Raw genomic sequence first — 16,911 nt, 5'->3', positions numbered from 1 at the left:
AGCTTTCGTTCATGACGTCATAGAAAATTTCCACAGATTTGTTGACATACATCGGAATAGATAAAAACTTTATTATTTTTGTCAAATTGGAACCGTTTCAGGAATTCAACATGCCTGTCATTCTGTTAGAACGAATTCCTTTACCTAGCCTAAGCACATATACGGGTTTTAGCCTCGTACTTCTTTCCTGTGCCTTATTTTACGCCCATCAAATGGTGTTGACAGCTGAAAGTGAAGGCATTGATATTCCAGTGCCGGTGGGTGACAACCTTGATCCAGGGGGGACAGAGGTTCACTACATGAACATTTCCCTGCCACATGACACGTACATGTGGAACATGATTTATGTGATGACATCTGAGGCTTGGTGCGTTTGGGTAAGTTTCGTGTCCAGACCTTAAAAAATGTTGCGCCTTGTTTACCAAGAAACAACTTCTAGTTCTGGTGCACCCTCCTATAGATGCATTATGATGAAATACTCTTTAAGTTAACACTCAAAGTCTTTAAAAAATGTGCATTAATGAGCCAAGATTTTTAAATATAAAAGAAGAAGTGATGAAACGAATATGGAGTACAATCATTTAATCGTTGTTGACAGTGTCATGTTGGCGACAATCAATAGTGGTTTTTCAAATTGGTTGTAGCTAATATTACTTCCAGTTAAAACATATTATTTTGTGATGCGGTATATGGTAACAGTCCAGTAAATATTAACTTTTTTTCCCGGAAATCATCTTTGAGATCATTTTAACAAGGAAATCACTCTTATACACAAATGCAATGAATGTCAAAACTTTTGCTCAAATCAAATTCTTCCAAAATCGGTGCTCGACACTATTGGGATCCTGGGATCTAGAAGACAACAAATTTTCAGAAGGGACACCTGAACTTAAAAGTCCTGTATTTCATCGGGACACTTAAATTTCTGTGACTGATAAAAGCTAAATATGAATAAATAAATAGCGTTTCACTAATATATTATCCAAATTTCTTGACAGTGCACGTAAAAATGATATTAATAATATGTTGCACACACCAAAGTGAAAGTATGACAGTATGGATCAACAATGTCAGAGGAAACAGAGATTTATTATTGGTACAATATGTGGAATTATCTCGCTAATGTGTCAGAACCACCCAAAATAAGATGTCAAAACTGCTGACATTGATGCATTAATGATGTGACCTTCAAGTTGTTACTGTAACATTGTGCTACGAACTTGTCGTTACATGTTGTTGAAAACAAGTATAATATGGTGTATGCTGGAATTACAAATTAATTGTAAAAGACACTGCATTTGTATGTTGAATTAAATATTAAATTTAAAACAGGCTTAACAATGAAAAAATGTAAAAGGAAATACGGTGTGCATAATTTTGCAACTGATATGCAATATTTTTACTATCCTATAGCTATGTTTTAACTTTGTTTATTTTACTGTGAGCATTCACCATTATTCATGATTCAAGAGTTCAAACAGTCTGTTATCTACTTTGCACCTGGGAATAACAATCAAACATTATTCCCCAAGTACAATTTTGTTTTTATTTATTGTTCAAGGTCAATTAAGAAAAATGTGATAATGTGTTGTACTTGACCACCATGAATGAAAGAACCGGCCTTGAATTGTTATGTTAGAATATATTTATTCTTTTCAGACACTTGTCAATACTGCATACTGCTGCCTGATTCTACTTGGAAAACTGGTACAAAAAGTAGTTTTTGGAGAGCTTCGAGTCAGCGAACAACAGGTGAGCATGTTTTTTTATTGAATAAATACATAATATCAAGAAAACACGTTAAGTTGGCTGTCCCTTGTTTACCACGTTCATGGAATGAAGTCAAGGTAGTGTAATAGTGTTTTGATGTTGCCATTGGCTTTCAAAATCTTTTATATTGGCCATAATTAAGACATCATTCAAGGTTGTTTCCAGGGACAGTACACACATGTACAACAAGGCCCATAACTCTTGACTTGTTTTTTAGTTTTGTCACTTTTACTACTGAAATACAACAGACAAGCATTTGAGTTTGCTCCACGGTTTTGTAACAATGTAGGTGACTAACAGGGCTTGGCCTTCAAGGTGATTCGGGCAATTACTTTAATTATGTTGAGGAGATGTCTACTTTGCTGTCTCTTTCTCATGCTTAACATTGTCATATGTTGGCTTCTAATTGTTAATCCATGAGTTGTCTACGAAAGAAATTTAGACTCAAACATTTTCTATAAAGATCGCATCGGAGTAATTTTTTCAATAATCATCCACATTCTTTTCTATGAGTTAAATTTGGCCAATCAAGATGTTTAATATTTCAGCATGTGAGAGACAAATTCTGGAACTTTCTGTTCTACAAGTTTATTTTCGTATTTGGTGTGATGAACGTTCAGACAATGGAAGAGGTTGTTCTCTGGGTTGCCTGGTTCACTGTGCTTGGGTTTTTCCACCTCCTCACACAGCTCGCCAAGGACAGGTTTGAATATGTAAGTGGCTGGTGCTGAGTTCCGTTAAAAATGTGTTGTTCTTTACATATGTGGTATTTTTAAAGTGACACTCTTATTCAAAATCAATACATACACATGTATTACTAACATAAATTTTGAGTGATAAACCTTGAACTACTTACTAAATCATGAATGCATTTATGGAAAATTTTAATTACTGTTAACAAGATTGTAACCGTGTATTTTATCGCTGAAAACGCAAAAATATTAAATGATTGGTGATTGCTAAAGGATAGTATGATCTACTATCCCCTCAAAAGGTAGATATACCGTGTTTTCTGCATCTTTCTTTCAAATTAAACTCTGTTTCCTTCCTAAGAACCATTGTTTTCGACATTTTGCGACATCCTTTTTAGTATATTAAAACTATTGTATTAATTGTGGTAAATCATTTTTGGGAGTAAGAGTCCATCTTTAACAACAAAAAATAATAATATAATAGAATAGGTTAGAACTTGCAGGATTTGTTTGCTTTACTTTTCTAAGACGGAAAGATGTTTTATTTTCAACATCAGTTCATTTTAAAACTTCACTATCCCAGTTTCTGTTTTCCTGTTTTTCTGAAGATTGTCAGAAACTTGTAGATGAATAACAATACTTAATTGCATTCATCATAAAAAAAATGTCATTATTACCATTCTCAGGTTTCATTTTCCCCAACCACACCGAGGTTGGTGCATGTGAAGCTGCTGTCATTGCTGTGTGTCATCATCCTTTCCTGCTGTGGCCTGCTGGCACTGTGTGTCTACACCGGTCTACAGAACGGCATCACCATCTTTGCCTTTATGGCCGCTGAGGTAAGACCAGTTACAAAGTCATCAAATTAGGCGTTTGGATCAACAAGCACTAATTCTTATTCTAGTGCTCAGTACCATTTTTTTAATAAGCTCTACAATTTAAATCCAGAATTTGTTCAAGCAGAGAAAGCATTTTCCCAGACCTCAGTTTGGGACATTTACTTTCAACTACTGCTCTCATAGTTTCATCAATTTACATGTAAGGTATATTTTTCTGAACCATGTTCTAATGCAATTGGAGCAGGGCTTCTCAAAACCGACAATTTGCCAGTGTGAATCGATTTCAGTAACAAAAAATAGCTAAAAAAATCGGTCCGAAAGTTATAAATAGAAATTGTAATACATAAACAGAGTTTGTCATACCACGTCCCCAAATACCAGGGGACATCCTTGAGGGCGATAAAGTCTGTGGTAATTCACAGTTACTGAAGCATTAATTCTTGTTTTAGAATCACAGATTTACACCTTTACAGAGTGATATGTTTCAGTCATCTTTTTAGTTTGGAGATTTGCTAAAATGTTTTGTGTCAATATTCTGTAATCCTGCCTTTTAAAAGTATTAAATGCAATGTGTTATGCTTTCTTTTAGTGTCTGCTGCTTGCCATAAGGACACTTTATGTTGTTGCTCGGTAAGTTACTTTTTTTTCACTCTTTAATGTAATATCATGTTACTATGACTTTTTCCTGTGATTATGGTATGAAGTGACAAAGTTAGTATGGATAAATAAGTTTTTTACCAATGAATTGTTTTTTATCATTATTAAAGGAAGTAATAAGAAATAAGATTGTTTTATAAGCTTCAAAAGGGTATACTTTAAAGACTAAACTGCAAATGTGTTAACCTGAAACTAGGACAACCTCATGGTTTAGATGCAATTTTCCATGAATTAACTTTCTTATTTGAGGCCCTATGAGTTGTTTTGTCCTGTCAGATTTCTTTTGTCAATGGATAAATATAATCACTAGTTTCATTTTAAAATAAGTTTAACAATAAAGAAATATCATCGGGGCCTCCCAAAGTGTGCCACACTTATGATCAAGGAACTTTTGAGTCTAACAGTGAAAACAATAAATATAGAAGAAAAACCAGTTTCAGTGTGGTATGTCTTTAAAAAACAGATTGTGTCATAACTTAAAGGTGACTAGGTGCCTGTTGCCCATTAATCAAAATTGCTAACTAGTCTTGGCATTGGGAACATGAGTCATATGCATGTAAGTTGATCAATACTGCAGCTTTTCCTATGTTTTGCTGTATGTTTTTAAGAAGCTGTAACAGTAAAATAACAGTGTAAATAATATATTTCCTATAGCAATTATATGACGATAAAAAGTAACATGATCGTTTTCTAGCTAGCCCATTTTTTGATAGCACCCCTTTTTATCACCCTGCCCTCTAAACTTGGTACTGCTTTTTCACAATTGCTCTATATTCGCATTTGAACCCCTTGGTGCTCTTTTTATTATCAGAATCATCACCAAAGATCGACGGCCCTGTAATCTGCTCTCATAATTGAGACATATTGCTCAATACACTGTGAAAGTATTGTTTCCATGAAGGGGTTTCATCTCAACTATTCTGTAGCACAACAGATAGTTGATTACACACCCTACCTGTTGCAGGTTATTAAAGAATCTCCTGTCTTAGTATCCTATGTTTCAGGTATTTCCTATACCTAGTAGAAAAGAATCCAGATGGTGTAAGGGAAATTGCAGCTGGTGCTTCATCTTGTGGTGACTACCCTCTATGGGGATATATCCCACTTACAGTGACAACTTTTTATTTTTATTTTTCAGATACTGCCTGCACCTGGTGGACATGAATCTAGAGGGTGTATGGGAGAACAGAGCCACCTATATCTATTACACTGAGCTCGTGTTTGAGCTGGCTGCCCTTTCCATTGATTTCGGACACCACCTTCACATGTTGGTAAGTGAAAATCTTACATACATGTTTAGTAAATGGGAAATAAGATTGTATGGAGTCAACAGGCATGAAAATTAAAGTAACATTAAGAATAATAGAGCTATCAGAGAATAAGCTGATTTGTTGTTGGGTTTAATTTATAAGATCACTTAGTATAACTAATCAATTAAGTTACTCCGTTAGTATCATATGCTGTGTGGGATATACACTTCCACACTAGAACTCTTATTTTTACTTGTTTTAATGTTTTATCATTATAGCTTTAAGTCAGTATCAATCACAAAGCGTCATTTATATAGAAGGTAAGATATTCATTAATACTGAGTCCTGATACCTTTTCCAGCTATGGGGCAACATTTTCCTAAGCATGGCCAGCCTTGTGATATGTATGCAGCTTAGGTATCTGTTCTACGAGTTCCAGCGAAGGATCAAACGTCACAAGAACTACCGCAAGGTTGTCAAAAATATGGAAGAAAGGTAAGGAATTAATAAAAAATTTCCTCTTGATGATTTGTTGAGATTCTCCATTCTGCAACAAAAAATTAATCATTTAGTACATGTTGGAGTGATTGTTCATAAGGGAGTTAAAGTTAACACAGTGACTAAAGACATCGTTGTTTACTTTAAGCATGAAATATTTGATGATGTGCGCACATATTTAAACATAAACAAGTTCAACTGAAACAATTGTCTCAAATATTGTTAGTAATACAGAAGATAGCAAGTGTATCCATTAAACTTTCAGAGCAATTATGACATGAATGTTAACAACGATGACGTTAACAATGTTGTCAACTTTAAAAAAGTTCTGAACAATCAGCCCAATGTATCATAGTTTTGGAATTTTATATAAAAATAATTTGAGCCACTTCGTGATTTCAAATTTTACCTCTCAACATACATATTACTTGTTGCTGGTATTTGGTTCGCTCATGAAGCGAAGACACGTTTTTTCTTCACCAGAGTTGGTCAATAGCTAGCTTTTGTGCTCAAGTTTTTATTGTTATACTGACATATATCAATTTTGAACATAATCTGAAATAGCCTTGAACATAAGGATAACTTAGATGACAAAAGTTAACTTCCCTGATTAATATTTCACAAACACAGGTATCAGGGGTAAAGAGTTCTTGTTAAGTGGGTTTTTAAACTATTTATATTTACTCTTGTTCTCCATTCAGAATGGCTAGATAGCAAGTAATGATGACAACTGTGTTGTAGTTCTGCCCTGTAATTCTTTCTTCCACAAGCAGCAGATCTCCTGTCTCATGTAGAAAGATGAATTCTAAGTTCAGTATGGCCACGCCCAAACAGATAGCGAGAAATGATGACAACTTTGCAGAACTCGAGCCACCTGTATTCTGCCCGGTGATTCTTTCTTCCACAAGCAGCAGATCTCTGTCTAATGTAGGAACTTATTCCAGGTTCAGTATGGCCACACCTGAAGAGATAGCGAGTAACGATGATGACTGTGCTGTGTGCTGGGAGAAAATGGAAACAGCTAGAAAACTTCCTTGTGGTCACCTTTTCCATAAGTAAGAGAAACTTTGTGCACTGTACTCTTGTCTTTCCTCCATCAATGGTAACAAAGTTTTTATGTCACCTCTGAAACATTGGCTGACATTTTGGGATGACTTTTTCTGGCTTTCATGTCATACTTTTGTTTCCCATCAATAACTTTTGAATGACATGGTGTGACTCACAGATTACTTGTTATGTGAACATGTTCTACTGTTACTGTTTAAGGTCTAGGGGCGATTGCCAAAAAGTTAGTGTATCAGAAGCTGCATTAGTGTTTTGAGTTTGAATTTTGATCACTGGTCAGGTTTATTGTCAAGGATGCAGCAAGAAATGTTCAGTAGTTTTAAATGGTGTAACTGTGCGTTTAAAGTCTGGACTTAAACATGTATTTTTGTCTATGAAAATCCATAGAGATCATGTTTCATTTTTGTAAGTGCTATCCTAAAATAAATTTTACTTTCAAATTATACCTTTAGCTCCTGTCTGCGTTCCTGGCTGGAACAGGACACGTCGTGCCCAACATGTCGGCAGTCCCTGAATGAGCGTCCGACCACTGACCCGAACGGAAACCTACCTGACAGTCCCGCCCACGTTGAGAACCAGCCTCCACCCAATGCTCATCCCAACCAGACCACCAACCACTTTTTCCACTTTGATGGTAAGTTTCAGGGATGTGATTTGTCCGCGTATTCGCGGAATTCTGCGGATCTTATGGTCCCAGGCACCCCCCCCCCCCCCCCAAAAAAAAAAAATAAAAAAAAATAATAATTTTTTTTATTTTTTTTAGCTGATACTAGTGTGCTTTTGGTTGTTGGAGTTGATATCCCAGTTTGCTTCAAATTTAAAGTCAGAAGAACCCTCAAAAGAGCTTCAAAAAAGCTAGTTTTTCTTCTACGCCAGTGTGCTTTTGACCCCAAAAGGGCCTCAAGAACCCATGGCCGAAATGGTTGTAGCCTAACAGCTGCCAGGTCAATCACATTACTGAGTTTTGAAGCCTTAATTTAAAGGACAAAATTTTATCCTCAAGTTATCCTTGGCTCTAGGTTTACAGAAGAGCATTATCATTTTATACCAACAAAAGTATATACCTAAGCATCCTATCTGTGGTATTAAGACTTTTTACCCAATTTTTCACTTATTGTTTTGCCTGCATCCTATTTTTGTCAGCGTCCTATACACAGAATAATACATCTCTGGTAAATTAGTATGATAAAACACTGTATCAGTCTTGATTATAATAGACTTTGAATTTCTAATATTTATGGTACAAAAAAGTAAAAGAAGCAGGATAAGATTTTTTCTGACACTGGTCACAGAATAAATGTTGACTGTTTTGCATTCAGGTTCTCGCTATGTGAGCTGGCTGCCTAGTTTCTCTGTGGAAGTCACCCACACCAACATGTTGGCCAACACCAGACACACCCATGTACAGACATCACAGCTGGATAACATGGTATGTATACATATACGCCCAACCCCATTTCCAAGGTTGACACTATGTGAGTTGACTGCCAGACATCACAGCTTGATAACATGGTATGTATACATATATACGCCCAACCACATTCCCAAGGTCGACACTATGTGAGTTGACAGCCAGACATCACAGCTAGATAATATGGTTTGTTTTCCCTAATCCCACACTATCATAGCTGGCATGCAGTTTATTAACCTTCATAGCTTTAAGCTTCATAGCTCCAAAAAGGGATATTATACAAAAAAAATACACAATTTTAAGTCTCAAACTCAGACACCAGACTGAATATGAGCCCAAATGCTTAGATGTATCGGTATCTTACTTTGATCAATCAAGCACTGCCCCATTCATGTTCCAGGCCCGCCAGGTATTGCAGGTGTTTCCCCACATGCCTATCAATGCTGTGATGGAGGACCTGAGAGTGACACGCTCTGTCGACTTCACCATAGAAAACATCCTGGAAGGCAGACTTATTGCACCTCCAGTAAGTAAACCCAGAACATTATATTTGATTACACTGAAGTTAGTTATTATTTTGTGTTTTTTTGATGCATTTTTTTTTTCAATCGCGAGGTTGTTTATGAAACCTCAATTACTGTTGATTGATTGCAATCGAAAATCAAAGGAGCATGTCAATGTAGGCAACTTTTGATAGTGTTTTTGTTATAATCGATTATTGAAAATTTATCATTGTGGACAGTCTTTTTATGCAAATTTGGTATCATTTGGGCCCCATTTCTCATGTTTCAAAACAGATATATTCCTCCAAATGCAAAGCGAGGTTATAAAATAATAAAGCTGAGCTGCGAAATGGGAAGTATTGCACATAAAAAAAAAAAATTTGATTAATTAAGTCCTCGTTGATCGGTTTTCAATCGCAGATAATAGATAGTAAAGTTTGGTTCTTTTTCTTACATTTGCCCAAAATTTCACACCCATCATAATTTCAGCCTGGCACTATGTTGACAAGAACTGCCCTAGGAGATGATGATTCCAACTCTGATGACTCGGATAACTACCAGGTTTGACTTATTCATCATGTTTGTAAGATTATTTTTGCAAACTTTATTGGCTCTTTTGTTTTTTTAAAAAAAACATTGTCAAAGTATTTTTCTAAACTAAATGTTGTCATTATCACCATGTAAAAACATCAACCATTACCATAACTTTGAAACCGTCAATACATGCACTTGAGACCTTGTACAAATGTTACCAGTGAAACACGGCCCATAACTCTTTAATGATTGTAGAGGTATGCTCCGTGATAGACTGAGAAAAACTGACAGGCTTTGGTTCACTCAATTACGTACGTGTTTCTCTGATGTTAATTAAACGGAGGTTATAATCACCTAATGTTTCTTCAAATATAAGTTTTATATACCCAAATTAAGTATTTTGTGTGATTTGCAGCTCTCTTCCTCAAGTCAGAATTCATCGACAGACTTGCCCTCCTATTTTGACATTCCAAATGAAAGAGGGGACAACAACTCAACACCAGTAGAAGCAAGGTACCACAATGTTGTGTTCAGAACTTTGAAATTTGATAGTATCAGATCAATTATAGAACATATCTGCTGTAAATCTCATGTATTTTAATTTTTTACATCTATTTATGTATTTAACTTTAATTTTTTTAAGGCACTTATTCACAAATCAAATGTTAGGAGTTAGTGATTAATCTGTTACTTATAGAGGAGTTTTCTGGACATGTTCAAATGTTTGTAATTTTGTTGCAGTGCAAGCAAATTGCTGAGTCAGTTTGGAGGGCGGTTTTCAAAATCCACAGTTGAAAGGGAATCCATGTTGGAAGACAGGAAAAATACAATGCTTGAACAAGCTAGAAGGTTTGTAACATATTGCTTGGTTAATAAGTAAAGCTTTACTCTTATGAGTTCTCCATATAAAATATTTTAGTTGTTCCCCTAAAAAACATTTTGTTAACAATTGCTTCCACACTCACCGTCAACATTTTTCCATTGCAGGCGTTTTTTGTCCACGAATCAAGAAACAGACACGTCATCTACACCAGAATCTAGCGATTTAAACTATACAGCAGAGCAAAGTGTACCGCCCTCTACCAGTAATTTTACATTCACCGGACTGACCGATCAGCCTGATGTTTTACGGCATCGCAGGGAACTCGCATACTTAGCGGCCGCTCGCAGAATGGGGCAATCTAGTCCTGATAATGGTTCATGAGTTTAGAAACATTACTCTTACTTAATTGTAAAGATATAAATTACGAATATCTGTAGTTTTGATATTTAGTAAAGCGGTGATATGTATTTTGTTTTTCATTCTGTTCTAGTTTTACCCTTTAATGGTATTGTGCAGTGGACCGTCTGCTTTGTGTTCTTGCCTTATTTAATCACCTTATATCAAGCTACATTATTTAAAACATAAAATTGGTTATTTTCATATTTACAAATAATGAAGATTTTACATTGGAATGTGTTTTTTAAAAAGAATTTTAAGATATTTGATTTGTTTTCAATATGAAGAGTCTCCTTCGTAGAGTTTGAAAGTCATTCATTACATTAACTAATACATTCACAATATCTTTATAACCTGAACTTGTTTTCAAATTTAATTTTTCATGGTAAGAAGATTACCCATATAAATTTTGAGGTTCAAGGTCAAGGTCATGATTAACTTATACTAGAATAATTACAGGCATTTTTCGATAGTTCAACTTCTGAATGACCTGGTGCAGAGTCTTCAAACTTGGTATGTATATTGGTGACAGTCAAAAGATGACCTATTCATTTAAGGTTCAAAGGTCATGGGAACCTTTGCTAGAACAAAATCAGGTCTTTTAGACATTTTGAGAGACTTGGTGTAGTGTCTTAAAACTTTGTTTACACATTAGTCATGGTTGTTGGATGAGCTCAATTCTAGGGTCAGTAGGTCAAGGTCATTGTGACCTTTACTAGAAAGATTTTGGGGTCTCCTGAAAGACAACATATCCGATGAACAGAATTCTTGTATAAAAATAGTTTAGTTGAGAAAACACATTGTACATATTTGTGCCTATGCATTCCAATGTTTGTAAGTCCCAGTAGTTATGTGGATTTGGGGCCTTCTTATTAATGAGTGTATGTTATGATGAAAAAATTATATCTTTGGTTCAATTTTTTTAGGCATTACAGGTTATTATTTTGGTCTTACAAACAAGTAAGTTAAATGGAAAGGTTTCTCTAGGTTTGTTTGAATTTAGAATTCAAACCTTCAATTTGATTTCTGACACTCAGTTTTCATTCAAATTTTTTTAGATTAAAATATTATTTTGTTGAATGCTTCTTGACAAGATGGCCCATTTAGGCTTACCATAACACCTTTTGTTGTATGAATATAATTCCATAGACTGTTTGCAAAATTACTTCTATGTGAACATGTGTGTTTTGTAACATAATCATGTAAAAGATAAAAATTCTTTGTACATTTACCATTTGTGTCGTAGAAAACAATTTGCTTGTCATTATTACCTTTTAGTGTTCTGACAGTACATTTGTTAAATTTAACAAGGTTGTTAACATTATCATTGTTAACCTTCAAATCTTTACTGATCTGAAAGTATAATGGATACAGTTGTGACCAGCTGTATTTCTAACAAGAGATAGACAACTGTTTCAGCTGCAGTTGTTTTGTTACATGAACACTTTATAAAATATTTGATGTTTAAAAGTTAACAATGATCTTATTAATTACTTTACTAATTTTAACAAAGTTCTGAACAATCGGCCCATATATATGCCATCTGCTTGGTTATTATTACAATGCAAATACAGGTTATTGAAACTGCACATACCTGGTTGTTATCATCAGCCAAACTTGAACATTGTTATATGTTCCCAACTTTGATGTCAGATGTAGAACACAAAAAGTAGTCCACACATTGAAGTCATATCATTTCATGAACCTTGTTATATGCTCACATAACTTGATGATATAAAACACAAAAGGCCATCTCTCTAACTACTAAAACCTCTAGTTGAACTTGTATCATGTACTTGCATTGTAAAAACCTATTTCTGTTAAACAGTATTCAATTTCACTTCTTTATTGCATAATAAAAGAACTACTTTGTAATTTAAATAATGCAGATTTCGTATATTTATTTTCTCCATGTAGTATACATATACATTGTGGTTTGCTTGTTATTGGTTGATTTTAACTGTTTCTCATATTCGTATATCACAATTCATCAATTATTTTTGCTCATTTTACATAAAACACGATCTTATTCGCTATGGATTTGGAGATTTCATTGGCTAATTAGACTGAGTTATATTGAGGTAGTTACACATAGTTTAAATACATCATGTTACTAGTATTCTTACTGACACATATATCATGTAATATAAGTAAGTTTAAGTGTCACTTAATTAGATTTCAAAATGTATACGCGAAAATAGAAAAGTTTGTTACTAGCTGTACATTTTATTATACCCCCTTTCAAAGATGTGGGTGTATATTGCTTTGCGCCTATCGGTCAGTCGTTTTGTCTGATTCATATCAAGAGAACGCTTGGGCCTCGAACTCATGACCTGTAGATGCCCTATTAATTTTGAGGTCATTAGGTCAGAGTTTATGGTTGTGGTGACCTTTAACACAAAAAGGTTGTCTGATGGATGAATAGAGTATGTTTGACCCTACAGCCCTCAATCTTGGTATGGATGTTGGTCATGATCAATAGATGACCCCTGTTGAGTTTGTAGGTTAGTAGGTCAGATGCGTCCAACTTGAACACAAAAATATTGTATGATCAATACAAATAGAATGCTTGAACCTAAAGTCCTCAAACTTGTTTGGGAAGTTGGTAGACCTGTAGATCACCATTGATTTTTAGATCAACAGATTAAAGGTTAAGGTCACCAGATTTACCAAATTCATATTCATCTGTCAAAACAGGTTTTTAAAAATAAATACAATGATTTATAACTTAAATGATTTGATTAAAAGTTGCAAGAAATTGACCATATCATATTGGTTAACACTTCAATTGACCTTTAAGCAGCTTTCTGTATATCAGTTTATTTTTGCCCCTACTTGTAACAACATTTAGAACTGATCAATAACTACCTATGCCTTTATGTTTGTCGTAGCCTTAAATTACTCCACAGACATTAAATGCAAAATGAATAATTGGATGCCTTCAGGGGAGCATGTATTACAAACATCTCTTGTTATGAACAAATGTTGTACAGGTTCTTACTTTCACCTGTATAAAGAAGATTTGATGTTCATATTATTGTGTTAACCGCAATGGGTTATGACGTCGTTGTTTACATCAGACGATTTTGCGCTCTGATTGGATAATTGTGACATTATTTATCCAATGGTATACAATGGCTATTGTAAACTGGTTATCTAATGTCATTCTTATCCAATCAGAACGTGTTATTTTCAAAGTAATGATGACTGATGTGACATTGTGTAGTTTGTACATAATAAATGTCTTAAAGAAATACTCTGCAAGGTCAGTTTTTGTTTGTGCCATTTTCAATTATATTATATTTCAATTTATTATCTTTTCATGTTTAGAAAATCGTGACATCTTCTATACAGTTTTAGAACATATTAATTTTTGAGGAGAATTTATCATGAATGATGAAATATGGTTAAATATTAAAGGAGCTCAATCATGTTTTTCAGGGTCAGACCTCAATATTTTTTGAGATCATGAAATATGAACAAATGCTGGTTACAATGATAACACATCTACAAAAGTTCAAATTAGCTCTTTCATTAATAATTAGTAAAAATTGGGTCAAAAGATGCTCTATTTAGTCAAAAACCATGAGCAACACTATACCATTTTTTTAATCATTTTAGGCTTGGATTGGCCTTATTCATTTTGTTCAGACAAGTCTCAGCTTGTTGTTGTTTGGTCTTTTTTCATATAAGTAAAGTCACTGAATTTCAGCAACAAAAAATAATGTTGCCAACAAAATCTGTGTTTAAATCCTTTTCACACCGATCAATCTAGTTTCAGTCCCTTTAACAGACAGCATGATAATTCATCGGGCATGTTCGAAGCATTTACAACATAATTGTATTTATTTGTAGTGTGTCAGTATTATATCTTCTGGTTAATAGTGCAGGGTCGGTATTACAATACATCTTAATAATATAATGAAAAGAACAGGGACAGGCCCCAGGTAGTCAAAAATTCAAAAATAAATCTTGTTAAGAGGCACATGGCAAGAGCCCAAACATCTTTTTCCGACTTAAGTCATTTTCCTTAGTTAAGTATCTCACTGGTCATATGACATAATAATATCTCAAATACTTTATGTTCATTATTTTTTTAAATAAATATACATACATTTACGTTAAAAACATTTTTTTTGTATTACAATATTCAAACTTTACCATGAACATTTTCAGGAAAATGCCTGAAGTTCAGAATTGACTTAAGATATGTTTTCTATACCGGCCTATGTTTTCTGTTCAGATGCTTGTCAATGCTCTTCAATGCAAAGAATTTAAGTGCAAAAGAATTTATAAATAGAACTGTTTGTATTTTGCAGATGCAGATATCCGTCATTTATAATTGTTTTGGAGTTTTGTGTGTGTTTTTGTTGTTTTGTTTCTTTCTAGGAAACAAATAGTTTTCATCAGAAATTATAATTTTTTCTGTTCATGGCATATATCATGTAGTTTATTCGTAGAACAAAGGTACAGGAATTACAAAAAATCATGAAATATTCTTGATATTTAAAAGCAGTCTGTACCTTGCAAATGAGTTTAACATCCGTTCATTGGGCAAAAAACGACATGAAAAATACTGTGATCAAATTTTAACATTTTAATTTAGCATCTTCTTATACTTCACCTTTACATGTATTGTATAAATGTGTTGTTTCTTGGTCCCAGTTTTAATAAATATCCTAAGGCTCAAGATCGTAAATTTCCAAGTGTAACCTTGTTTTTGGCGTAAACTGTGTCGCAATAAAAAAATTGTATTATTGTAAAAGGACAATTATTGCACAGATTCTGCCTGTAACTTAACTGGTGTCCCCGAGCACTCCGGTGTAAGGTTTACAGTATATAAAAATATTTTTTTTTGAAAGAGGACCTTAAATGCTTAAAAAGAAATTATCCAAAGTATAAATCATTACCACATATAAATGGAATTAGATTTAGCTATAAACCAGAAAAAAAGAAAAAGAAATATAAACTGTACGTATTATCGTCATGAAACTGATTGTTCTCAAAATGAGTATCATTGGTTATAACCCTTCTCAAAAGAGTTAAATGTGAATTAAATGCGCATTTAATCTGCATTAAACGCAGCGGTATTGGCATTGTATTTTAAGCATACTTTTCTTACCAAGTGAATGTTAAAACTAGAAAAATGTGCACTTTTTGTGACTGAAGCGCATTTATTCTGAACTGAAAGCTATTTATTTTGGACATTAAGCCCTTTAATGCACTAAGCACATTTTTTCTGCATTAAAAGAGCACTTATTTTGCATTAAACACGCATTTAATCTGCATTAAACATGCATTTAATCCGCATGATATTTTTCTTCACTAAAAGTAAAATTATGCACTCGAGTGCAGTTTTTCTGGTTAAATGTGCAGGGTCGGTATTACAGTTACGGTAAACATGCATTTAATCTGCATTGAACAAGCAATTTTTTTGAGAAGGGTACATCTACAAAATAAAATGTGACGCAATCAGTGAACCAGGCCACAGGTGAAAAAGACCAAATTAGAGAAATCACACCAATGTTTTAAAGCTTGAGTTGTTTTATTTTTACTGTCAATTTACAAAGAATTTACAAAGAAGCAGTACAAATAAAGCAAATGTCTTGCTTATAATATCAGCTTGATGAAAAACTTCATTTCACTAATGGCCCTTTTGCAGATTGCATCACAAAAAAACATCATAACATATTTTTGATATAAATGTTGAGTTAAACTGATCCTATTTTGTTTTGAAGCTTCTGCTATTGGTTATTAATATAATGATCTGAAATAAAACGTCAAAACATTTTAGCATAATTATATGTCTTTCATTGTCCCAAAATTTGGGTATGTCAAAGAAAATACCATGTGCTGACTTCTTGAACAGTAATTCTATTCTGTACTCTCACAGATTGAACGTTTTGACAACTTTTTTATTTTTTGACTTGGAACAAGCCAATTTTGCGAAAATCCATGGAAACCAGTTAAATAAAACTGCTGACAAAAAATTTACATCGCAGATTTTTATATTTCAGTTCAAAAATTGATCTTTTATGCATTTTTCTTAAACCATTAGTAACGGTTTAGGCCATAAAACATTAATTTTCGAACGGAAATATGACAATTAATGATCTTATTTTTCTTTTCCACATTTTTAGGTGCGGGTAGGTAGTGAGGAAATTTGTAAGGTAGTACTTTTTTATTGGCCTTCCATTACCCTACCAGGTTTTCAATGATTGACAGACAAACTTCAGCCTTCCTTGTGAGATTCAGTTTCAACTGATTTTTTGTTTTTTATTAACAGTGACCTTGACATTAGGGGCCGCAAATGCATTCCATGAGAGTCCTTCAAAAACTTTTCCCTCATACAAAGTTTGGTCACAATATGTCAACCCTAACTGAAGTTATGTTGAAGTTATTCAGTACCATACGGTTATCTATTTTAAGTAATATTGACCTTGATCCAAGGGGCCCCAAACGCAATCCCATGA

The 16,911-nt window shown here is 33.9% G+C and overlaps 1 protein-coding gene across 1 annotated transcript; it reads left to right on the top strand.

Annotated features, from left to right (window-relative positions):
* Positions 1–18: 18 nt before the first annotated feature.
* LOC128242865 (E3 ubiquitin-protein ligase AMFR-like) lies at positions 19–16,229 on the top strand. The gene is made up of 15 exons (XM_052960261.1): positions 19–377; positions 1,660–1,752; positions 2,319–2,483; positions 3,149–3,301; positions 3,891–3,931; positions 5,097–5,229; positions 5,570–5,703; positions 6,651–6,761; positions 7,224–7,405; positions 8,091–8,200; positions 8,583–8,708; positions 9,175–9,246; positions 9,635–9,732; positions 9,961–10,068; positions 10,207–16,229. The coding sequence occupies exons 1-15, from the start codon at positions 111–113 to the stop codon at positions 10,421–10,423; spliced, it is 2,010 nt and encodes a 669-aa protein (XP_052816221.1). The 5' UTR covers positions 19–110; the 3' UTR covers positions 10,424–16,229.
* Positions 16,230–16,911: the final 682 nt, after the last annotated feature.

This window comes from Mya arenaria, chromosome 8 (genome assembly GCF_026914265.1).
Source record: "Mya arenaria isolate MELC-2E11 chromosome 8, ASM2691426v1".
NCBI lineage: Eukaryota > Metazoa > Mollusca > Bivalvia > Myida > Myidae > Mya > Mya arenaria.
Note: the sequence above shows the minus strand (reverse complement) of the source record. Positions and strands in the feature narration are given on the sequence as shown.

Excerpts from the sequence above, each read along its gene's own strand:
- LOC128242865 (XM_052960261.1), top strand. The coding sequence starts at position 111 with ATGCCTGTCATTCTGTTAGAACGAATTCCTTTACCTAGCCTAAGCACA. Across the intron at positions 1,753-2,318 it reads TTCGAGTCAGCGAACAACAG|CATGTGAGAGACAAATTCTG; the intron begins GTGAGCATGTTT and ends TTAATATTTCAG. Across the intron at positions 6,762-7,223 it reads TGTGGTCACCTTTTCCATAA|CTCCTGTCTGCGTTCCTGGC; the intron begins GTAAGAGAAACT and ends TTATACCTTTAG.